This window comes from Sus scrofa, chromosome 4 (genome assembly GCF_054392235.1).
Source record: "Sus scrofa isolate SSC_HxYL_T2T_F1_AM1 chromosome 4, Sscrofa_HxYL_maternal_Yorkshire_Landrace_v2.0, whole genome shotgun sequence".
NCBI lineage: Eukaryota > Metazoa > Chordata > Mammalia > Artiodactyla > Suidae > Sus > Sus scrofa.
Genome location: NC_139386.1, coordinates 116,389,593 through 116,415,253, shown reverse-complemented (window position 1 = coordinate 116,415,253; position 25,661 = coordinate 116,389,593). Strand labels below are relative to the sequence as shown.

At 43.5% G+C, this 25,661-nt stretch overlaps 1 protein-coding gene across 38 annotated transcripts in view; it reads right to left on the bottom strand.

Moving 5' to 3' along the window:
- The window catches only part of AKNAD1 (AKNA domain containing 1), a 54,466-nt gene extending 32,584 nt beyond the window's left edge, over positions 1 to 21,882 (bottom strand). For 12 of the 38 annotated variants that reach the window (XR_014844607.1, XR_014844608.1, XR_014844594.1 and 9 more), the window contains exons 1-2: positions 21,701 to 21,862; positions 871 to 1,947 (exon numbers count right to left, since the gene is read on the bottom strand). Coding sequence is in view for 19 of the 38 variants with exons in the window: in XM_021090095.2 (XP_020945754.2) it covers positions 871 to 1,854 (984 nt within the window). In the remaining 19 variants the exon portion in view is untranslated. Of the gene's footprint in view, positions 1 to 870; positions 1,948 to 6,969; positions 7,138 to 9,200; positions 9,263 to 21,700 lie in introns of those variants that run through there. The other 26 variants (XR_014844596.1, XM_085023779.1, XM_085023784.1 and 23 more) reach the window with 18 other exon arrangements.
- Between the last annotated feature and the right edge of the window lie 3,779 nt (positions 21,883 to 25,661).

The following is a 25,661-nucleotide window of genomic DNA, read 5'->3' as shown; positions in this document are numbered from 1 at the left end:
ATCCATTCTACCCCTCCTAAACACGGGGCACTGAGAACTGTGCCCAGCGGGAGGAGGGCAATCTCCTACAAGCCTGAATAAGGAACAGAGACTTTCCAGTGTCACAGTGCTGCAGATTTCTCCAAGAGAGGCATCCCAGTGAAGGCCAGGAGGGCCGTTGGCTCCGGGTGTGTGTGTGCGTGTGTTGGTGTGTGTGTCAGGGAGGTGGGGGTAGGTTCTGCTCAAATTCTCCTGTGCAAACAAAGGGCTGGGCCTCTGGGGGACCTTGGACAATAGAAAGATGAAGCCGAGGCAGGTGCCTCCAGAGTCTTCAAATCTAGTGGAAGACACAGGTATTTCCAATCATGATCCAAAGCAGGCTGAGATAATTGCTCTGACAGAGTACTATACAAACCAGGATGGGAAAGACTGTGGTGGGGAGCTTCTGGAAAGTTCTATGGCCAGTGGGGGATTGAAGGAGGCCATGAAAATGGGCAGGTCTTTGGGAAGCAGAGATGGGATGTTCCACTTAAGGCAGGAGCTTAAAGAGGGCAAGGCCAGCCCGGTAAGCGAGGATGACTCCTGGGGGCCAAGGGGTTGGGGGGAAGTGGGGAGCTGAGTTTAGAAGGGTAGGATAACATAAAAAAATGGGGAAACCCAAATTCCAGGTTGAAGAATTTGGATTTTATTCTATTATGTGCTGTTAGTTCAGCCCCTAATTCTTCTCATGAGGATACCCACTGAGCCTCTGAGAGGTCAAGGTATTAAGCCAGAACTAGAACCCAGAAACTCAGACCTACCACTCAATTCTATGCACCTTCCAAAGACCCACACTGATATCCATGAGTGGGGGCCCTGATAATGTGTTTCCTGAAGACTACTTTCACTTACCTCTGTCTGTTGAGAAGGTTCAGTAGTTTTCCACTTCTGCTCTTGCTTTTCAGCATATTTTGATCTAGACAAACTTTCTGAAATATCTTGCACAATAGCTGACTCATCTCTCAATTTAGGAGAAAAACTGGCTTGTTTATCTGTTGTAAGTGGCTTATCGATTATGTTATTTTTAGAAATTTTTACTTTGGGAGCCACTGTAGAGAAATCAGAGAACCAGCAATGAACTTGACCTTGGCCATATTTACACCTGTTGTCAGAACTTGATTTTTCATCCCGCTGTTTCTGGAGTATCTGTCCTTGGCAACTTTTTTGTTTATCACATGGACTCTTGATGTTAGTAAGAAAATTTGAATTTTCTTGATGGCTGCTTTCTCCAGCAGCCACTGATTCTTCTGAACCAGAAGTGTTTTCTTCTGGTATTGCTGGAGAATAACTGGGCTTATGGCTGTTCTCACCATCCCTTTGGGGGTTGAGTTGGTCAGGGAGTTCTGCGGTTTGTTCTGTCAGCCAAGAATTCTTCACATGCTGCAAAATAATATTTTTAATAACAGCTTTATCAAAACCGTCAGCATTTGAGATCTCTGGGAGAGTTTCACTGTTAATGCCTTGACCTTTTGGGAATTCCTCTTTGCAAAGATGACTGAGTGAAATATCAGAAACATTTGACTTTGAAGTGTCTCCTTGGTTAGCTGGAATATGCGGATTTATAGTACATTGTTTATCATATTTTTTGTTAACAGCATTTTCAGTTGTTTTCTCAACGGTCGTGGCCATATCTGCCTTTTTGCAAGTTTCTCTATGTGTAGCCTTTTCTTGAGGGTCATCTACTGTTAAATTCACTTGATTTGAGATATCAAGAAGGTCATATTTTGAGGTCAAAGTGTACTCATTGTATAGCTTAATTTGGGATAAATCTCCATCATAAGGCAAATCCTTCTGTTGCTTAGAAGTTGTATCTTCCAAGAAGTTGGCTTCATCCATGACCTTCTTTGTTGGTTGCTGCCTGGTCTTGATGTTCTTAATTGTAACAATAGATCTTCTGGTTTTCCTTGATTGTCTTCATTGTGTCCTAGTCTTTGCAAAAGGAAAAGAGCCTCATTGTTTAAGAATGTCCTGTGTGAAATTGTGTTTATCCTGGTATCTATGTCAGAACAAATTGGATCCTTTTCATTTAGAGAAATTCAGTTTTGGTTTTATGGTTTGTTTTTTTTTTTTTGTCCTTTTTTTTTTTTTGCCTTTTCTAGGGCAGCTCCCGTGGCATATGGAGGTTTCTAGGCTAGGGTTCTCATCAGAGCTGTAGCCACAGGCCTATGCCACAGCCATAGCAACAAGGGATCTGAGCCGCGTCTGCGACCTACACCACAGCTCATGGCACCACTGGATCCTTAGCCCACTGAGCAAGGCCAGGGATCGAACCCGCAACCTCGTGGTTCCTAGTTGGATTCATTAACCACTGTGCCATGATGGGAACTCCCAAGAAATGCAGTTATAAGACGTGAAAGCAGGAAGCTCAGCTGAGATCGACTCATCCTAAATACTATCTTTATATAATCAATGGTATACAAGCAAGGAGTAAAAAGGAGGCAGGCTAAATTTTTTATTCATTAAAATTTGAGAGAGACACTGGTCTCTAGTTAATGGCCAGATATTTCTTAACAGCTATTAGAAGAAATACTGTTTGAAATTTATCCCTCCAAAATAGGATGCAAGTAAAGGAATGATTTTTTTTTTTTTTTGGTCTTTTTAGGGCCACACCCGAGGCATATGGAGGTTCCCAGGCTATGAGTAGAATCTGAGCTACAGCTGCTGGCCTATGGCCACAGCCACAGCAGTGCCAGATCCGAGCTGCGTCTGTGACCTACACCACAGCTCATGGCAACGCTGGATCCTTAACCCACTGAACAAGGCCAGGGATTGAACCTGCATCCTCTTGGATCCTGATCAGCTTCATTTTCACTGAGCTACAACGGGAACTCCAAGGACTGATTTTTTTAAAGTACCATGGCCATCACTTGTCCACACATCCCTGATGGACCTTTAAGTTGGGTGGCATGAGCTGGCTCAGTTCAATCATAAACATCAATCTTCTCCATTCTGGCGCTTTTTCATCTGTCCCCCCTCAGACATTCCCCATCTCCTAATTTTCCCTTATATGTTGGAGAAGAGCAGAGAAGGACAGAAATAGGAGCAAGGAACGAACAAAAAGGCCTTTTGAACACCTGGAGGCCAGTCTGCCACCAAGCGTCCCTCTTCTGCAAGAGGCCGCCTGGCTCTCAGCAGTCCTGTCAAGCAGCCACAGTCTGGTGGTAGCAGCCTGTCCTGGGGTCACTCCTGAAAATGGTCAGAGCAAAGTCAGCTGCTGTTCGGTATCCATCTTTTATTCTTTGAAATAAATTTGAAAATACTCATTTAGCTATCTCATCTTGATTTACAAACTTTCAGGACAACTGAAGTAAAATTACCTCCAGTTTTAGGTGGAATAACTATAAAGCTCTGACTCAACCACTGGCCGGCCTCCCTTGTAATGATGGGGTTGGGTGAACAGACCTCTGAGATCCTCTCTCCCATCTACATGTTTATGAGTCTATGAACTTGTGATTTATTATATAACCTAAAAAGCTAAAGTAATATGTGACCAAAATAAAAAAGGAGCTAAATTCTCCAAGAAGAAAATAAAAAGAAGTAAAAAAGACTAAATGTGGTTAATAAGACATCTATAAAACATTGCACAAAAAATTTGAATGGATAGATATGTGTCAATGTTCGAGAACTCAAAAATGTTTTGTTGAGGAGGAAGAAGAAGGAAGAGGAGGAGGAGAAGAATCATCAAGGCAGGATTACTTTAAGCATCTGATATTGACTGTAAAGTGAGGTGGATGAATGGAATTTCGGGCTACTCCAACCGAGTTGAAGAACAAGGGAAATAGTTCCCAGGCAAGTCAAAAGCACAGCGGGAAGCAGGGGTTGGGAGACCTGGGTTTGAATTCCTGCTTCTCCACTCATCAGCTTATGCCTTTGGGCAAGTTACCTAACTTTTCTGACTCTTAGTTTCTTCTTCTGAAAAAGAAGACTAGTAATACCTAGTGCATAGGATTGCTAGATGAATATGAGATTAAGTATACAGAGCTCTTGGCATAGTGCTTAGCACAGAGTGAGCGTCAATAAGGGTAGTTAAGAAATGAAAAACAGGGAGTTCCCGTCGTGGCGCGGTGGTTAACGAATCCGACTAGGAACCATGAGGTGGCAGGTTCGATCCCTGCCCTTGCTCAGTGGGTTAACGATCCGGCGTTGCCGTGAGCTGTGGTGTAGGTTGCAGAGGCGGCTCGGATCCCGCGTTGCTGTGGCTCTGGCGTAGGCCGGTGGCTACAGCTCCGATTGGACCTAATCAAGCTTTTGTACAGCAAAGGAAACCGTTAAAAAAAAAAACCCAAAAAGACAACTTACAGAATGGGAGAAAATAGTTTCAAATGATGCAACTGACAAGGGCTTAATCTCTAAAATGTACAAACAACTTATACAACTCAACAGCAAAAAAGCCAACAACCCAATGGAAAAATGGGCAGAAGACCTGAATAGACATTTCTCCAAAGATAGAGAGATGGCCAACAGACACATGAAAAAATGCTCAACATCACTAATTATTAGAGAAATGCAAATCAAAACCATTATGAGGTACCGCCTCACACCTGTCGGAATGGCCATCATTAACAAGTCAACAAATAACAAATGCTGGAAGGGGTGTGGAGAAAAGAGAACACTCCTACACTCTTGGTGGGAATGTAAATTGGTACAACCACCATGGAAAACAGTATGGAGGTACCTCAGATAACTAAATATATATAACTACCATATGACCCAGCAATCCCACTCTTGGGTATATATCCTGACAAAAATTTCCTTAAAAAAGATACATGCCCCTGTATATTCATTGCAGCACTATTCGCAATAGCCAAGACATAGAAACAACCTAAATGCCCATCAACAGATGAATGGATTAAGAAGATGTATATATATAATATAATAACAGTTATATATATATGACTCAGCCCTAAAAAAAAAAAAACCAAAATAATGCCATTTGCAGCAACATGGATGGAACTAGAGACTCTCATGCTAAGTGTGGTCAGTCAGAAAGAGAAAGACAAATACCATATGATATCACTTATATCTGGAATCTAATATGCAGCACAGACGAATCTTTCCACAGAAAAGAAAGGCATGGACTTGGAGAACAGACTTGTGGTTGCCGGGGGGTAGGGGGAGGGAGTGGGATGAACGGGGAGTCTGGGGTTTTTTTGAAAAAAATCTACCTGTAAGTGAATATATTGTTTGATGGTGAAAACTATCACTAAATCATCTTAGATAAAATATTGTCTAAGATATCCAAATGGCCCATGAGACATGAAAAGATACTCAACATTGCTAAAGCATCAGGGAGATGCCCAAAGCACAGTGGGCTGTCACCTCACACCTGTTAGAATGGCTATCTCCAAGAAAAGAGATAACAAATGTTGGTGAGGATGTGGAGGAGAGGGAACCTTTGCACACTGTTGGTGGAAATGCAAATTGGCTCGGCCACTATGGAAAACAATATGAAGCTTCCCCAGAAAATTAAAAATAGGTTTACCGTATGACCCAGCAGTTCCACTTCTGGGTATATACCCAAAGGAGATGAAAACAGGATATCCATGAGATGCCTGCATTCCCGTGTTATTGCAGGGTTATTTACTCACAATAGCCAAGCTATAGATACCACCTAATCCTGCCATTTGGGTATCCTGCCATTTATAATAACATTAATAGACCTTGAACACACTGTGCTAAGTGAAATAAGACAAAGACAAGTAGCGTATGACATAACTAATATGTGGAAGCTAATAAAGTCAAACTCAGAGTTCCCGTCGCAGCTTAGCAGGTTAAGGCTCCAATGTTGTCTCTGTGAGGATGTGGGTTTGATCCTTGGCTTTGCTCAGTGGGTTAAGGATCTGGCATTGCTGCAAGCTACAAGAGTAGGTTGCAGATGTGGCTCAGATACTGTGTTGCTGTGGCTGCGGCATAGACCAGCAGCTGCAGCTCCGATTTGATTCTTGGCCTGAAATCTTCCATATGCTGCAGGAGCAGCCATAAATAGATAAAAAATAAAGAAGCCAAACTCATAAAAAGAGAATAGAATGATGGTTACCAGGGGATGGAGTGGGAGTGGGGGGGGGGGGTAAAATATATGTTTAAAGATACAAACTTGCAATGAGGCAATAAAACCCTAGGGATCCAATGTACAGTGTAAAGAATATAGACAACATTATTGTACTAGAATCATTAAACTTTCTAAGAGACTGCAACTTCATTATTCCAACCACTAAAAAATGATAATTATGTAACAGGATAGAGGGCTAATTATCATTGATATACAATGGTAATCACAGTATAATATAAAAATGTATCAAAGGAGCATATTGGGAGTTCCCGTCGTGGCGCAGTGGTTAACGAATCCGACTAGGAACCATGAGGTTGCGGGTTCGGTCCCTGCCCTTGCTCAGTGGGTTAACGATCCGGCGTTGCCGTGAGCTGTGGTGTAGGTTGCAGACGCGGCTCGGATCCTGCGTTGCTGTGGCTCTGGCGTAGGCCGGTGGCTACAGCTCCGATTGGACCCCTAGCCTGGGAACCTCCATATGCCAAGGGAGCGGCCCAAGAAATAGCAAAAAGATAAAAAAAAAAAAAAAAAAAGAAAGATGAATTCGAGACTTGCAGGACTTTTAATGACCCAAACGACAGCCCCAAACTCATCCTCATGCCTTTTTTGTAGCTTGAGGTGCTCACTGCTGAGCTCCAAGGCCTTCTTGCTATGGAAGAAAAGACCCTTCATTAGCCAGATTCTAGTTCCTAAAATATCATTCCATTTAAACTGACAAAATGTAATTTTTGCCATGCCTCTTAAGAAAAAGGAAAAAAAGAACCACCACCAAGACAAGCTAGAAGCCTGAGGAACTCTCTCATCACTTCTGTTATTATTATTATTATTGTTATTTTTGTGGGATAGCAAGGATTTTTTTTGTTCAAGGACAAGCGACATCCTTAGAATTGTAATGGGCCCCTTACAGGTAGCTGGAAGGAACTGGAACATCTTCCCACATCAATACTCAGCCCAGTCTTGGAATCCAAAGGCACATGCAGAGATTCCAATTGGAACCCAACAGAAACTTTCTACAGAACCCAATTTGACGTACTGAGTTCAGGTGAGTATATTTGGGGCCTTGACTGCTTATGGGGCTATACGGAGCATTGTGTGCTCAGCAATAGCTCACAAATCATCCGGAGGTGGACCCTTGGAGCAAACAGGGCCCACCCCTCATAGTGACCTAGCCCCATGGAACCAGTTCAGCGCAGGCCCCGAACAGGGAGGCAAAACAGGGTGCTCACCATGCTGACGGCTAGTCCCTGTGTGTTTCTGCTTTATTATGAAGTTTGAATCTGGTGCTGAAGGGCTGGCCCAATGTCCCTACAACTCCCAGTTTAACAGAAGACAACCATGGCTGCGATGGCTGAGAATCGGGTGGAATCAGTTAAGAATGTCTCTCGCTGGGAAAACCCAAAACTCCTTAGCGGTTAGAGGCCACAGATGGTCGGTGAATCAGTGTTTCTGGTTGGCAGGTGATGTTTGCACTCTGCATCAGGCCATCTCGTGGTGGCACCAGTGGTACAGACCATGTTCTGTTATCAGAGGACTGTTTACGCCTCGAGGAACTGTCTGGGGCTGTGGGCCTAGGACAGCCTCTTAGCCCTGTCCCCAAATTACTCTGTTCTGCAAAACGTCGTCGAGAGCTCTGCTGGCCTCTAGACAGGGTGTGCCTGGCCCAGAGGCAGAAGAGAAAACTCGACCAACACTTCCCTGCTTCCCTCCCTTGAAGGACCTAATACACTCACGTTCAGAGCCCCACACTGCCAAGATCAGCCCTACTGACTGTAAAGAAAACAGGAGCTGAGGGTTAGAGGCAATGATTCAACAATCCAAATTCTTGTTACTTCTTTATATGTGTGTGTCATTAAGAATGTGACTAGATTATAGTTGAGAGTTTCTTTTCTTTTTTGCCTTTTTAAGGCTGCACCTCGGCATCTGGAAGTTCCCAGGCTAGGGGTCCCATAGAGCTGCAGCGGCTGGCCTATGCTGCAGCCACAGCGACACAGGATCCAGGACTCATCTGCGACCTATACCATAGTTCAGGGCAATGCCGGATCCTTAATCCCCTGAGCAAGGCCAAGGATCGAAACCTTGTCCTCAGAGAGGACAAACTCAAGCCAAAAAGTTTAGGGAAAGAATGTGTTTTTTTTTTTTTTTTTTTTTTTTTAAATACTATACTTTTAAAAATCAAGTGTGTTTTGGGAGTTTTCACTGTGGCTCAGTGGCAACGAACCGGACTAGCATCCATGCAGGTTGGATCCCTGGCTCTGCTCAGTGGGTTAAGGATCTGGCATTGCCATGAGATGTGGTGTAGGGCGCAGACGAGGCTTGGATCCAAGTTGCTGTGGCTGTGGTGTAGGCCGGCAGCTATAGCTGTGATTCAACCCCTAGCCTGGGAGCCTCCATGTGATGCAAGTACAGCTCTAAAAAGCAAAGCAAAAAGAAAAAAGAAAGAAAAGAAAGAAAGAAAAAAAGATGTCTGAATGCTTACCACACGCTAGTTCATGACGGGAACTCCCCAGTTGGGATCTTTAAGAACATGATCCAATGATATTTTGTACCATAAAACGATATGCTCTTAAGTCTTCAAGCAACACACGATGCAGTCAACAGAGGAGATAAAGCTACAAGGAGCCATAGAAACTCACCTCCATCTCGGGGTCTCCGGACAAATCCGCTGAAGGACCTTGCAATACAGAGGAGCAATCCTCTCATTCTAAATCACCTTTTTTTTTTTTTTTTTTTTTTTTTTTTTTTATCAATAGCTGGAGGTTGGCGAGAGTTGAATAATAGAACAAAAGCTGAGCTTCAAAATCATGATGTGCCTGCTTCTTCTGGGTTCCTTCCACTAAGAACTCTACAGTTTTCTGGGAGCTCAGTGGTTAACGAATCCAACTAGAAACCATGAGGTCGTGGGTTCGATCCCTGGCCTCGCTCAGTGGGTTAAGGATCCTCAGTGGGTTGAGGATCCAATGTTGCCGTGAGCCGTGGTGTAGGTCACAGACGCGGCTCAGATCCCACGTTGCTGTGGCTGTGGTGTAGGCCGGCAGCTGCAGCTCCGATTAGACCCCTAGCCTGGGAACCTGCATATGCTTCAGGAGCAGCCCTAGAAAAGGCAAAAAAAGACCAAAATAATAATAATAATACTTACTTTGACTCTGTTTTAATTTTCAAATCCTCTCCTTCTATTCCTAACTCCAGATTTCTATGTAGCTATGAAAGCAAAGAGGAGATGGCTCAGCGTGGTGTGTCCTAGGCCACGCCCAGAAGCCAGGTAGTCACAGATTTTGCGTCCAGTGTAGGGTGCTTTTAGATTAAAATATTTTCAAAGGTAATGTGATCCAAGGCTCCTTCTGCAATGACTGTGTTTGATTACGCTCTGGTAATTCTATCAGCTAACTCTATCTCAGAAATGTGCGGTGCCCACAACTGCAGTGTCGGTGGCTGTAACCACACACCACTGAGGACCTCCGTCCAACTTCATCTGCTATTGTTGAGTGGCAGAAGGAAGGAGAAACCAACCAATCCAATCCTCCCTCGAGAGCTGATGTATTATTCATTGTCCGTCTTAGCGTCACAGGCCTTCCAGGAATGTGTGTGAATCTGATGACCAGCTGCTACAAATTATTTATCCTGAAACTATTTTAAAAGAACAAAAAATCCTTCGAAGCTATGAGCAAACCGGTATGTGGAGTTTCCTCTTGGTGTTTTACCAGCATCGTTGGCTTGTTTTTCTTGCCCTTTGGGGGCCAGCGCTGTCTTTTTATCCAATTTTCCCATCGAATAGCTGTGTGATCATCCTAGATTGTCTGATTTGTATCATAAACAATGGAACTTTGCTGCCCTTTTGGGAATATTGAGAAAACGCTTGCCAATTGATTTTCTAATAATTCTCCTGACAAATTTTAAAACACACTTGATCTTTTTTTCTTTTTTCTTTTTGCATTGCTTTTTAGAGCTGTACTTGCATCACATGGAGGTTCCCAGGCTAGGGGTTGAATCACAGCTATAGCTGCCGGCCTACACCACAGCCACAGCAACTTGGATCCAAGCCTCGTCTGCGCCCTACACCACATCTCATGGCAATGCCAGATCCTTAACCCACTGAGCAGAGCCAGGGATCCAACCTGCAAGAATGCTAGTCTGGTTCATTGCCACTGAGCAACAATGGAAACTCCCAAAACACTTGATTTTTAAAAGTATAATAAAAAAAAAAAAAAAAAACCTCATTCTTTCCCTAAACTTTTCAGCTCGAGTTTGGAAACCACTGCCTAAAGAAGGGCCAGAGTATTTTAGGAAAATTCTTTCTCTTTTTTTAAAGACTTATCCTTCTTTCCCCCACCTTCCATCCCCTGTGTAAAGAAAGAACATTGACTTAAAATTATAAGTAGGTTTTAAAGAAGAATACCAAACATACTGTACACTGACGCCTAATCTATGCGCCTCGAAATAATTTCTGAAAGTTATGACTTTGACAAAAAGTCTAACCCTGCATTAGAAAACAAAAAAAGCTAAAGGATAAATTCCCAAATATCTTAAGTGGTAGAATTATAGCCAAATTTTATTGTCTTATTAGAGCTGTTCCTTCATTTATGAAACATACCTAGTAGGTGCCAGGCCCTGTGCTAGGTCATTGAGAAGGAAATATAGAAAGGAGATGTGTGGACTTTGTAGCTAAGGAGCTTGTAGCTAATTCTGCTTATTAGCTGTGCAACCGTGGACAATTTGCTTAAGTTCTCTGTTTCTCAGTTTTTCCATCTATAAAACAGTGGCATTAGTAGCACAGATAGGATGGTGAGGATCACAGGAATTGCTTCTTAAAATCATCATCTATGAGGAGTTTCCATTGTGGCTCAGCAGTAATAAACCTTGCTAGTATCCATGAGGATGCAGCTTCGATCCCTGGCCTCGCTCAGTGCGTTAGGGATCCGGCATTGCCGTGAGCTGTAGTGTAGGTCACAGAAGCGACTCAGATCCCATGTTGCTGTGGCTGTGGCTTTGGCTGTGGCTTTGGCTGGCAGCTGCACCTCTAATTTAACCCCTAGCCTGGGACCTTCGATATGCCTCCTGTGTGGCCCTAAAAGCACCAAAAAAAAAAAAAAAAAAAAAAAAAAAAAAAAAAAAAAAAATCACCTATGTAGTACTTGCTATGTGCCTTACACTGTTCTAAGCACTTTACAAATATTAATTCATTAATTGCAGGCAAATGATTTATAATATTGTGTATAACATAGGGTGATAAGTGCTATGAGATGTAGGAAAAGAAGGTAAGAAAGGAAGAGAAACTTTGCTGAGATAAGATAGGGAAGAGCTCTCTGAGGACATGCTTCTCACGCTGAATCCTGAAAGATGCAAAAGCAGCCATGCAAAGAGCTGGGGCAGAGCATTCTAACCGTAGGGCACGTGTACACAAAGACTGGAAGATGAAAAAGAATTTGGGGAGTTCCCATTGTGGCACAGCAGAAACGAATCCGACTAGGAACCATGAGATTTTGGGTTCGATCCCTGGCCTCACTCAGTGGATTAAGGATCCAGCGCTGCCGTGCGCTGTGGTGTAAGTCGCAGACATGGCTCGGATCTGGCATTGCTGTGGCTGTGGTGTAGGCCAGCAGCTACAGCTCCAATTAGACCCCTAGCCTGGGAACATCCATAGGCCGCGGGTGCGGCCCTAAAAGGACAAAAAAAAAGAAAAGAAAAAGAATTTTGTGTTTTGGGGAAGCTGAAAGGAGCTGGTATGGGTGGTGACTGTGGAGATGAAAGAGATGGGTAGTTTCGAGACAGAGACGTATTTTGGAGGAAAAATCAACAGATCCTGGCACCATGCACGTAGGTGAGGATGAGGGAGGAATTAATCATGACTCCTTCGTCATGCTGTCTTGTATTTCCAAGTATTTTATTTTATTTGTCTTTTTGCCTTTTCTAGGGCCGCACCCGTGGCATATGGAGGTTCCCAGGCTAGGGGTCTAATCAGAGCTGTAGCCGCCAGCCTACACCACAGCCACAGTTTAAACATACTTGCAGTCAACTAACATTGACTGAGCACTTAAACCACTTACCGTAGTTGTCTACACTTCACGAGGGCACTTTGTGCTCTGGGGACAGCAGGACGTGTTCGAATCCAAGTTCAGCTACTTTTTAGATTCACAATTTGGGACAATTCACTTAAAAAGTCCTATTTTCCTCCTTTGTAAAGCGGTGATGTCTACGCTACCTCAAAGGGCTAACGTAAGAATAAAAAGATAACGCAGTTACTTAGCCCAATGTCTGCATGGAGTATGTCCAACGAAGGGTGGCCATTACTGTGGTACCAAAGCCCTTACTCTGGAGAAATTCTCCTCCATCCGCCCTCATCCCAGTCAGCCCCAGTTCTACATCTGGGGATCCATGCAGATCGTAATGCTCTCCTGACACCATGTGTTGGGTTCGGATCATCCTTATTTTAGCTTTAATGCACGTGTAGGGCTCAGAACCATATGGCGCACATAACACCCAGAAAATGATAGCTTTAAAAAATTACTCTTAGCTATTACCCAAATTATCTTTCAGTACTTCAAAAATTTAGCTTTTGTAACCCATCTCTATTGTTTTATATGAGATGAGGGTTTGATGCCTAAATCTGTTAAAAAGGAAATCCTTGTAGAAACATAATGGCATGCTATCTCTAACCCTTTTTTTTTTTAATAAAAAGCACAGAGCTCTTTACATAGTAGTCAATTAGACTCCCCCCCAACATGATTATGAAGTAGACGTTACATAAATCCAGTGCTGAAATGCCAACTTTTATTGGGCAGTTTTAGTTGCTATATTAAAACACTGAAAGTGACAACCATATAAAATAAATAATACTCGACATTTAGCCTTTTATAATAGGCCTGTGCAGGCTTAATAAACATTAATTAATTACAACTCACAGCACTGAGGAGAGGTATTTCTTCACCCTCTCAAGCAATAGCATCATCTCAGAGATGGAACCTCGGTGCCCTGCTGAACCATTTAGGTCAGGAAGTAATTACCTGGTCAAAAGATTGCAGCACTTTGCATCTAAATAACACTTTTTGACTAAGACCATCCAGCCACATTACAGACTCTGAGAGACTAAATAAACACACTCAGAGGCTTAATGAAAACACTCAGAGTAAGTACCTCCCTTAATAAAAACACTCTCAATAGTAAGTATCTCCCTTCAACCTCAGGGTACAGATTGAAGGAGAGGAAGCAGCGTGGCCAAAATTACACCATAGCTCACTAGCAATAAGGATTTAGTTCCTTGGCTTCAAGTGTTAGATGACAAGTATGAAAGCAAGTGTTGGAGTTCCCGTCGTAGCGCAGTGGTTAACAAATCTGACTAGGAACCATGAGGTTGCGGGTTCGATCCCTGACCTTGCTCCAGTGAGTTAAGGATCCAGCATTGCTGTGAGCTGTGGTGTAGGTGGCAGACTCGGCTCGGATCTGGCGTTGCTGTGGCTGTGGTGTAGGCTGGCAGCTGTAGCTCTGATTCAACCCCTAGCCTGGGAACCTCCATATGCCATGGGTGCGACCCTGAAAAAAAGCAAAAAGAAATCAAGTGTTTATTGAGGGCCTACTCTGTGCTGGGCCCTCTATGTATAAAGCTCCTCGGCCCTCTCAAGGGTCCCCCAAGGTAAATACTGTGTCATCCTTCCTTTCGGGTGAGGGAATGAGCTCAGGGGAGCAGCTAGGGGAGGCCAGTCTGATTCCAAAGCCAGCTTGCTTCCTCTCCTATCAGACCACATGTCACCAAATGGAAGAGGAAAGAGAAGTGGTCAGACTCACTTTTTTAAAAATAGAGTCGGTAATTGTATCAGTTTCATATTATTACTATAAAAAATGTTTACAAACTCAGTGGCTTCAAACAACACAAATTTCCTGGAGTTCCCGTCGTGACTCAGCAATAACAATCCCGGCTAGTATCCATGAGGACATGGGTTCGATCCCTGGCCTCGCTCAGTGGGTTAAGGATCCGGCATTGCCGTGAGCTGTAGTGTTGGTCACAGATGCGGCTCAGATCCGCATTGCTGTGGTTGTGGTACGGGCCAGCAGCTACAGCTTAGATTCGACCCCTAACCTGGGAACTTCCACATGCCGCACCTGTGGCCCTAAAAAGCCAAAAAAAAAAAAAAAAAAAAGAACCAAAAACACAAATTTCTTATTCGGTTCTGGAGGTTAGAGGTCCAAAAATAGGTTTCTCTGGGCTAAAATCAAGGTATCAGCAGGCTGCATTTCTTCTAAAGCCCCCTGCCCCCAGGGTGTGTGTGTGAGGAGGCAGGAGTAGGGGTGAAGGAGTGGGGCGTTAGGGGGTGGGGGTAGATTGGGGGTGTGGGTGAGGAGGTGGGGGTGCAGGTGAGGAGGTGGGGGGTGAGGGGTGGGGAGGTGGGGGGAGTCCATTCCCCTGCCTTTCCCAGCTTCTAAAGACTATCGGTCTTCCTTGGCCTGTGACTCCTTCCTCCATCTTCAAAGCCATCATCACAACATCTTTAAATCTCTTTTTGACTCTGCCCCTCCTGTCCCTATAGGACCCCTGTGATTACAAAAGTGGTCCCGACCTAGATCATCCAGGAGAACCTCCTCTTCTCAGGATCCCTAACTTAATCACATTTATCAGGTCCCTGTGGACGTGTAAAGTGATCATTTCACAGGCTCCAGGGATGAGGATGTGGGCATCTGTGGGTACCACCATTCTGCTCATCACAGTACTCTTCTATCTTAGAAAACTAGGATTTATGCATCCTCATTTCTTCCCAAAGCAGGATCTCTTTCAACTCCAGAGGGGACTCTTAGCCCAAAGCCCCTCCTAATATGGAGCTTTGTTAGCATGGAGCAAATTTGTTGAGATGCAGTAAATACTGTAGGAGGGCATACATGGAAAGGGTTTTTTTTAATGAAAAATGATAATTATTAATACATGCAACTATATGGATGATTCTCAAAATAATTATGCTATTTGAAAAAAACCCAGACCCCCCCAAAAAAAGTATATATGAAATTATACACAAAGAAAACTAATATATGGTGACAGAAAGCAGATCAGTGGTTGCCTGGGATTGGGATGGAGCTTGGAGGACCAAGAAGTATGAGGAAATTTTTATGGATGGATGTGATGGCTGTGAACAGCTTTATTTAAGTCATAGAAACATCAAACTTAACAAATTATGCCCTTCAAGTATGTGCCGTTTATTATTTGTCAGTTATAGCTCAACAAAGCCGTTTTTTAAAAAATCCATGAAAAGGAGTTTCCGTCGTGGCTCAGTGGTTAGCAAACCCGACTAGCATCCATGAGGACATGAGTGCCATCCCTGGCCTCACTCAGTGGGTTAAGGATCCGGCATTGCCATGAGCTGTGGTGTAGGTCACAGACGAGGCTCAGATCCTGAGTTGCTGTGGCTGTGGTGTAGGCCAGTGGCTACAGTTCTGATTGGCCCCCTAGCCTGGGAACCTCCATATGCTGCAGGTGAAGCCCTAAAAGACAAAGAGACCAAAAAAAAAAAAAACAAAAAAAAAAGAAAGGAAATTTCCCCATCTTCCTAGGCACACAGGAACTTCATAAATGAGCTGACAGAGCCAGAGAGAAACTGCCGCATTCTGCAGTGACTTTATCTACATAGCTAGCTCTTCAGAAAATTCTTACATGCCTCATTCAGATGTTAGCATTTCAGGACAATTGAAGATTTGCAAGTGTAACACATTTGAGAGCTTAATTTGCACATTATCTCAGTTCCTTAGCCTGGTCTGTGAGGCCCTTTGTGAACTGTGGCTGCCTTCCTACCACACCTTGACCTGAAATTCATGCTTCAACAATGCCAGGCTCTGCATGGCTGCCAAGCTCACCGGCTGTTTTACGTCTCCATAAAACCTGCTCTCCACCTGTAAAATGCCCTTCCTCCCTGGCCTCGTTGGTGGTCATCACTTCCTCCTCCGCCACCTCCACCCCCTGTGCAAGCTTCCTGAGTGGCACTTTCCCCACTTCGAGGTAATTGTTTCACATCTGTCTCTGTCACTTAGCCTATGTGTACTCCCACCCTCTGCATATAGCAGACTCAGCAGTTACTGCACAGAATTAAAATGCTCCCAGTATGTCATAGAGACAAACGTCAGAGCCGTTAGGGTGTCTGTAGCAAGGACACCCAGCAAAAGAGGTCTTTGGATGTGGAGAGACAAAAGGATAAAACAGGGTCATGAAGTTGGTACCAGCGACTCCCGCAGCCCAAACTAGAGCGATGGTTCTCAGGAGGAGGCAGGGCCACTCCGGAGGGTTTCAGAGATGGGGGGGATACTTGGGGTCATCACAGTGCCTGGACTGGGCCAGGGGGTGGGTGGGGTGGGGTGGGAAGTTGCTGCTGGCATTTATTACCTGGAGACCAGCCTGGAAGCAAGGTATAGAGCTGTCCTGTAAAAACAAGATTAATTGCATCCAGTGCCAGTAGGGCCTTCATTAAGAAACACTAAAGATAAAAAGCGTCTTCCTGGTAAAGACTGAAAATACTCCTCTTCCGGGAGTTCCAACTGTGGTTTAATATCCAGGGATGCTAATATCCTCATATCCATGAGGATGCAAGTTTGATCGCTGGCCTCGCTCCGTGGGTTAAGGATTCAGTGTTGCCATGAGCTGTGGTGTAGGTCGCAGGTGCAGATTGGATGCGGCGCTGCTGCGGCTGTGGTGTAGGCTGGCAGCTGCAGCTCCGATTTGGCCCCTAGCTCGGGAACTATCCTGCAGGGGTGGCCCTAAAAAGCAAAAAAGAAGGAAAAAAAAAAAAAAAGAAAATAGTCCTCTTCCGTGGTGCTTCTGGTGAGTGAGAGGTGCATTCAGTGGTTCCGTGAAGGACCAGAGCCCCCTCCCCAGCTATGAGCACTCACTCTCCTGGGCCCCTGGCTGCTGAGTTTCACGCTGCCTCTTACTCTTGGGACTTCATTGCCTTTGTTCCTGAAACCCCATCCCCTGTCCACCTTGGGCCTCCGCTTCAGGCTCTTCACTCTGCCTGAAATGCCAGTCCCAGCTTCCTTCTCTCTACCTGCCATTTCTCACCCATCGCCTAGCCCGCCTCTTCCTCCAGAGCCCTCATCTCCTGTCCTGGTTCTGGGTCCTCCTGTGGTAGAAAGAAGCCTTCGGAGCACTCTGTGTATATTTTTATTTATTTACTTATTTATTTATTTTGCCTTTTCTAGGGCTGCTTCACGTGGCATATGGAGGTTCCCAGGCGAGAGGTCTAACCGGAGCTGTAGCCACCGGCCTAGGCCAGAGCCACTGCAACGCGGGATCCGAGCCGCATCTGCAACCTACACCACAGCTCATGGCAACGCCGGATCCTTAACCCACTGAGAAAGGCCAGGGATCGAACCCAAAACCTCATGGTTCCTCGTGGTTAATCGGATTCATTAACCACGGTGCCACGATGGGAACTCCTGTGTATATTTTTAATGGCATTTATCACAACCGTGAAGTGCTGGTGGAGAGGAGAGAAGGATAGATGGGGAAGAGGGATAGGAAGGGAGGGAGGGAGGAAGAGGGAGGGAGGGAGAGAGGGAGGATTCGAGGGAAAGACCAACAACCCACCAGGGAGGGAGGGAGGGAGGACTCTTTGGCTGCTTGAGGAGCGGGGAAGAGCACCCATTTCAAAAAACCAGACTCTTGGGAGTTCTCATTGTGGCTCAGCAGGTTAAGAATCCGACTAGTATCCACGAGGACACAGGCTCAATCCCTAGTCTCCCTCAGTGGGTTAAGATCCAGCGTTGCCGTGAGCTGTGGATCCTGCGTTGCTGTGGCTGTGGTGTAGGTGGGCAGCTGCAGTTCCAGTTGGAGCCCTAGACTAGGAACTTCCATAGGCCCCAGGTACAGCTCTAAAAACAAAACAAAACAAAGCAAAACAACACCGGGACTCCTAGCTCTGCTCCTTGATGAAGACCTTGATTAACGCATCTTAGTGATTTGAACCTTGGTTTCCTCATCCACAAAATGGAGATAAAGGGTATTTGCGGGGATTAACTGAGATAAGTACCTAGAGTGCCTTGCTCCCTGTCTGACACGTGGGAGTCCTCGGTCCATGTCCAATCTTCTTCCCCATCCCCCAGGGAAAGACACATAGAAGTGTAGAAATTTTAATTGAGAAAATTGGACTTAAAAAAGGCTTTATACCTAGCTTGACGGAGAGGAGACATGTATGTGCCTTCTGAATGGGGTTAAGGGGGTCTGAGAAAGCATGAGTGTCTTAAGGGAAGCCTGTGGTCTGCGGGTGAGCAGTTATCATTAACTGCGAGTAGAACCAATGAGGTGAATTCATAGTTGCTGGCGCGGTCGTGTTGCTCAATAGTCTTAAAAGATCTACTCTTTTTGACACAATCCCTCCAGCAAGCTAGCTAGCGAGTGACTATAGGATGACTACCCCTGGCTTTTTGGGAGGCATTTGAGCTAACCGGGAGGGAAGTGAGGCACCTCCGAAAAAGTGACTTAGCCCTTTGTGTCTGAATTCCTGGTCCTCCTGAGGCCCTATTGATGTAAAACAGAAGGAGAGCTTGGGAAGGGTCAGTGACACCTGTCTCAGGTGGAGTCTTGCTACTAAAGTATAAAGAATTCCAAATGGATACAGTTAAGATTTGCATGCTTCCTGCAGTTCCCTCTGTGGCTCAGTGGGTCAAGGATCCAGCATTGCAGTTCAGATTCCATCCCTGGCCCAGGAACTTCCATATGCTGCAGTTGTGGCCATGAAAAAAAAAAAAAAAAAAAAAGAGGGAGATTTGCATAATTTCCTCATCAAAGGAAACCTCTAGGCACATGTGCAATCCCATAATTAAAACTGATAATAGCATCATAAAACAGTGGGTATCATCTTCAGAGGAGAACATCTGAGTACCCACACTATCCCAGAGGCAAACAGACTCTTAGAAGTCGGACGCAGAGAAGATTGCTAGGGTAGTCATAAGACAGTCTCGCTTCCTTTCTAAGCAATCCATCCTCCTAAGTGATCTTTGGAATAATAGGGTAGTAAATACATTTCATTGTGCAACTTCTTTCAAACATGACACCATGTGAATAAGAGCCCTTGAATTTTTGCTAACAGGCAGCCCTCAGACCTTCTGTTAAGCTATGGTTCTGACCACCTCGACTTTTGAGGACCCCAGAGGTTAACCCTATGAAAGAACGCAGGCTCGTTTCCTGGTTTAAGCTCTCACTGCTCTCTTTTTCTCAGACAGGCTTTTTACACCTACCTTCTTTGCATCACAAGCCCTAAATGTTGTCATGCTCATCTGCCTTTACCAACTCCTGTCCTGGGTTTAAGACAGAGTCTTGCATCTGGGACCCCCTCCGTCCAGGAATGGTTGGTCAGCCCAGCATAAGACAGATCCTCTCTCCCCTGCGAGACTTATTCCTAAATATTTAATCCTGCTTCATATCCAAGTATTTTTTATAGAAACCACCAGAAGGAGATGACAGAGAGGCATACTTGTGGGGGTGGGGTGGAAAATATACAAATTCACAATATTGCTCTTAGTTTTTAAACTTTTAAAAAATTCCTTTATGTTTTTCTGTTTATTATAGAAAATGTGAAAAACAGAGAAAAGTGTAAAGAGTCCAAATGCTTCAGCATAATTCTTTCTAGTGTTAATTAAACATGCGTTACATAGTTTGGGTCACGGTTTATAAACAGTTTTGCAATTTGCTTTCTTTCACTTAACATCAAGAATGCATTCCCATTATTAAAAACTTTGAAATAAATATCTTTTAAAAATATTTATATCTGGAGCTCCTGTCGTAGCTCAGGGGGGTCACAAACCCTACTAGTATCCATGAGGATGTGGGTTCGATCCCTGGCCTCGCTCAGTGGGTTAAGGATCCAGCGTTGACAGCGAGCTGTGGTATAAGTCACAGATGTGGCTCTAATCTGGCATTGCTGTGGTTGTGGCCTAGGCCAGCAGCTATAGGTCTGATTTGACCCCTGGCCTGGGAAGTTCCATATGCCACACGTGTGGCCATAAAAAGAAAAAGTTATATCCACTCTATGTCTGTACTGTAGTTAATCATTCCCCTAATGACAGGCATTTAGACTGTATCCAATTTTTCAATGTGTTATAGTAGCATAATCATAAACACTCTTGCTTATATTTTAAATTATTTCCTCTGGATAGATTCTTAGGTGGGAAAGTGTTAGAACAAAGTAAAAATATTTTAACGCTCTTAATACATATACCAAATTGACTTCACCAAAATCTATGTAAGCATGTAGTCCCAGTAGCAATCTGGGAGCTTTATATGATATATATACTCTTTCTGCAACACTGAACAATAACATTTAAAAAAATCTTTGTCAATCAAAAAGTTATTTCAATGTTGTTTTAATATGAAGTACTTTGATAACTGGTATGGTTGGACATTTTTCATATGTTTATTAGCCATTTTTATTTCTTCATCTGTGAATTACCTCGGACCTTTTTTCACTTATCTATTATCCACAATATGACTAGTTTTTTAAATTACAAAAAGTAATCAAAAAGTAATGAACACATTGTAAAATGTGTTACATGTTAATATATATATATAAAGTTTAATTAACTTCTCCTTAAAGAACTCAATCCAGAACACTGAGAATATCTTTCTATGTCAACCAGTGTATACCTAAGTCATCATTTTTTTCCTAAAGAATATTTTGATACAGAAACAGACTCATGGACCAGAAGAACAGACTTGTGGTTGCCAAGGGGGAGGGGGTTAGGGAAGGGGTGGAGTGGGAGGTAGGGACTAGCAGATATAAAACTGTTATACATGGAGGGAATAAACAACAAGGTCCTACTGCAGAGCACAGAGAGCTATATTCAATGTCCTGTGATAAACCATAATGGAAAAGAATATAAACCATCATTTTTAATGGATGCATAATATTCCATTGTATGAATGAGCAAGAACTGTTTTCACTGATCCTCTGGGCATGTAAGTTTTATCTTATGTTTCCATATTAAAAACAATTGCATGGTGAATGATTGTGTGATAAATGTGATGTGATGTGAATGGCTCATTTATTTTGCACACTTGTCCAACCATTTACGTAGGCAAAGTACAAAATATGGAATTTTTTCATCAAGAAGTACTGAAATTTTTGATATATATTATAAAGTCTCCCTCCACAATGGTTATGCCAATTTTCAGTTCCAACAGCAGCCTGTGAAAGGACAGATTTCATCATATCCTCGCCAACATTATCGTTCTTTAAAATCTGCAATTTGATAGGCAAAACAGGTGTTCTGTTGTTTTAATTTGCATTTATTGGAACATTAGTGAAGCTGAATTTCATGGATGGGCTCATTGTGGTCCGTCGAAGTTCCATTATAAAGTGTTGGTCCCTGTGTTTTTTCTTTCTATCTCCTTTTTTCCTTTTCTCTGTTGGGTTGTTTCATTGTGAGAGCTCTTTATTTTAAAAAAAAATTTATAATGATTTTTTTTCCGTTACAGCTGGTTTACAATGTTCTATCAATTTTCTACTGTGCAGCAAGGTGACCCAGTCACACATACATGTATACATTCTTTTTTCTCACATTATCATGCCCTGTTATAAGTGACTAGATATAGTTCCCGGTGCTATACAGCAGGATCTCATTGCTTATCCATTCCAAAGGCAATGGTTTGCATATAAGAACTCTTTAAATACTTACTATTAACACTCTCCCTTTGTCAGTCACATATGTCTCCATTTATCATCTTTCTTTTGACTTCCCAAGAGGCAGTGTAGGGAGAGTCACACTGGCGCTGCTATTTACCAGCTGTGGTGGATGCTGTTTAGATGCCCAGGTCAGAGGGGTTTTACTGAATAGAACACTCATCTCCCAGCTGTTGTGAGGTCAACGACTAAGGATTCCAGTTGCCCCTTCTCTGTAGAGTTTGCCTTAGAGGGAACAGCCACACACCTGGGGAAGTTACATCCCATCCTATCCTGATACAGAGGAACAAAAAGCCAGCACCCACCTCTAGAGTGGGGCCTCATTCTAGGGTGAGGTTTATTCTCTAGAGCCCTCTCTCTATGAATCAGGCCAAGGCTAAAATTTCCTTGGAGTTACTCATGCTCAGCTCTATTCTCTTCCCTATCCTGTTTCACTCCTTTCCTTACAGGTTCCTCCTGTTTAGCCCTCCATCAGTAAACTATGTGGATCTAAAGCCCTGACTCAGGGTCTACTTCTAGGGAAGTCAATAAGATTCTGTGAAATGAGTACTTACTTCACAGGGCTGTTGAGAAGATGAAGTATTAGTTAAAATAATAAGAATAGTAAACTTATCTACTGCTTATGTACTAGGCATTGTCCTATGCAATTTATATGTATTAATTCATTTAGTTCTTACATCAGGCAGGGACCAGGTATAATCATTAAACATGTAAAGTGCTTAGAACACGTTACACCAATTAATCTTAGCTATTATTATTGATTGCTTCAGTCTACATTTCAAATCAAAGATTAAGCCAGTTAAGAGATTGTTTCCCTACATTTTGAGGTCTCCTTCTCAGGCCCCTTTCCTTAGATATTCCTTTGGAAAGCTTCTTCCCCTCTAATTTTTCCCCTCTTTTATTCCAAGTCCACATTCTTGCTGAGGAAACTCCATACCCAATATTCTGACTTTTCTTCAATCAAGGGAGCACTGTTCCCCTCTGATAGATGTGTCGGAAAAGAAAGCAACAATTGCTCTCCACCTGGTGCGTTGACTCAATGGTATCGTTTATAACCAGAGAACAATCCAACCATCTGGGTTCATCTTTAAACAACAACAACAACAAAAACCATGAAGCTTGCTCTATCCTGGCAACCTTGCAGGTTTAGGGTTATTCACACTCATTGCTCCCTCGCTTCTTTGAGGCACTGCGAAATGGTCGAGGAAGCCTCTCAGCAGTGTCAGTACCAGGACACAGGTTTGATCAAGTAATGTGGAAATGGTGCAGTTAAAAACCCCACTGCGGAGTTCCCATCGTGGCGCAGTGGTTAACGAATCCGACTAGGAACCATGAGGTTGCGGGTTCGGTCCCTGCCCTTGCTCAGTGGGTTAACGATCCGGCGTTGCCGTGAGCTGTGGTGTAGGTTGCAGACGCGGCTCGGATCCCACGTTGCTGCGGCTCTGGTGTAGGCCGGCAGCTACAGCTCCGATTCGACCCCTAGCCTGGGAACCTCCATATGCCGCAGGAGCGGCCAAAGAAACAGCAAAAAGACAAAAAAAAAAAAAAAAAAAAAAAAAAAAAAAACCCACTGCTATGTCCCTAGCACCCAGCATAGTGTTTCAACATAAAAGGCATTTCAACATATGTGTTATTGCATAGATGAGTGAATGAACTTACAAGGCAAGAAAGAACAGACATCAGTTAATAGTATTTATCTATTTACCACTTAATATGGTCACCGTTTCCTTTCTGCCTATTTACCAACATCCAAGATCATTTTCCTTCTTCTTCTTTTTTTTTTTTTGGTCTTTTTGCTATTTCTTGGGCCGCTCCCGTGGCATATGGAGGTTCCCAGGCTAGGGGTCGAATCGGAGCTGTAGCCGCCGGCCTATGCCAGAGGCACAGCAGGATCCGAGCCGAGTCTGCAACCTACACCACAGCTCACGGCAACGCCGGATCCTTAACCCACTGAGCAAGGGCAGGGATCGAACCCGAAACCTGATGGTTCCCAGTCGGATTCATTAACAACTGCACCAAGACGGGAACTCCCATTTTCCTTCTTGAAGGAAAACCTATATAGCTTCAGTTAGTGAGGGTCTCTGGTGGCAAAATCACTTTGTGTTTACCCGAAAATGCCTTTATTTCATTCTTTTTTTTTTTTTTTTTTTCTTTTTTGGCGGCCCCAAGGCACATGGAATTCCTGGGCCAGAGATCAGATCCAAGCTACAGTTGCGACCTCCGATGCAGCTGGGGCAGTGCCAGGCTGGGGATCACACCTGTGTCTTAATGCTCCAGAGATACCACCAATATTATTGTGTTACAGCGGGAACTCCTTCATTCTCATTTTTGAAAGATATTTCCACTGGTTAAATTATTCTAGGTAGAGAGAATCATTTCCTCTGATCATAATATCAAAAATATTCTTCTTATGGCTTCCATTTTTGCAGTTGTAAAGTCACCTGTCTGCCTAATTGTTGTTCCAGTAGAGGTAATCAACCCTTTCTCTGTGGTTTTAAGGTTATTTCATTGTTTTAAGTGCTAAGCATTTTCATTATCTCATGTCTAGGTGTACGTTTCTTTTTTTCTTTTCTTCTTTTTAAAAATCCTGTTGAGGACTTCCCTTCGTGGCTCAGCAGAAGCGAATCTGACTAGCATCCATGAGGACACAGATTCAATCCCTGTCCTCTTCCGTGGGTTAGGGATCCGGCGTTGCTGTGAGCTGTAGTGTAGGTCGCAGATGTGGCTCGGATGCAGTGTTGCTGTGGCTGTGGTGTAGGCAGGCAGCTACAGCTCTGATTTGACCCCTAGCCTGGGAACTTCCATGTGCCACAGGTGTGGCCCTAAAAAGACAAAAAAAAGAAAAATTGCTGTTGAAAATGTTATGTATTTCTCTTTTTATCTTAGAATTTCAACTGGACACATGTTAGATCTTCTCAAACTATCCTCTATGATTATTTCTTATATGAAAAAAATTAGTTCAGTTCTACCTTTCACTTTGCTAATTCTCTCTTCAGGGTATCTAATTAGTTGTTAGATGTGTCCATTGTATTTTTTTAAGTTTAGAAATTTTGTTGGGTTCTTTTTTTAACCTGGCTGTTCATTCTTGCAGAACTTTGTTCTCTGTTTATACTTTCAATATTTTATTTCTTTAATCATATTAATTAAATATACTTATTTATAATCTATGACTATTTGTAATCTATAACTATAATCTATTTCAGTTTTAAAGTCTTGATGTGTTTGATTCTTTTATCTGGGTTTTTTGGGGGTTTTTTTTGTTTGTTTGTTTTTCCTGCTATTTCTTGTATAAGATGCTTTGTTTCTTTATGGTTTGATTGCAAGTTCACATTTCTTGGAATTTTTTTATTTTTTATTATTATTAATTTTTTAATGACTTTTTAGGGCTGCACTTGTGGCATGTGGAAGTTCCCAGTCAAATCAGAGCTGTAGCTGCTGGCCTGCGCCACAGCCACAAAAACGACAGATCTGAGCTGCATTTGTGACCTATACCAAGGCTCATGGGAACACTGGATCCTTAACCTACTGAGCGAGGCCAGGGACTGAACCTGCGTCCTCATGGATACTAGTCGGATTCGTTTCCACTGCACCATGAAGGGAACCCCCTCTTGGAAATTCTTCTGTGGAAATGTTTGAATCTGAGTTAAGTTGGTGTCATAGTCAGCTTGGGTTGACAAAATATCATAAACATGATGGCTTATACAAAGTATCTATTCTTCACAGTTCTGGAGCCTGGAAACCCAATATCAAGGTGCTGGCAGATTCAGTGTCTGGCGAGGGTCTATTGCCTGGTTCATAAAGGGTCATCACCTCACTGTGTTCTCTGGTGGAACAGATGAGGTTGCTCTCCAGGTTTACTTCATAAGGACACTAATCTCATTCATGAGAGCTCCACCCTCATGACCTAATCTCCATCCAAAGGCCTTATCTCCAAATACTGTCACACTGGGAATTAG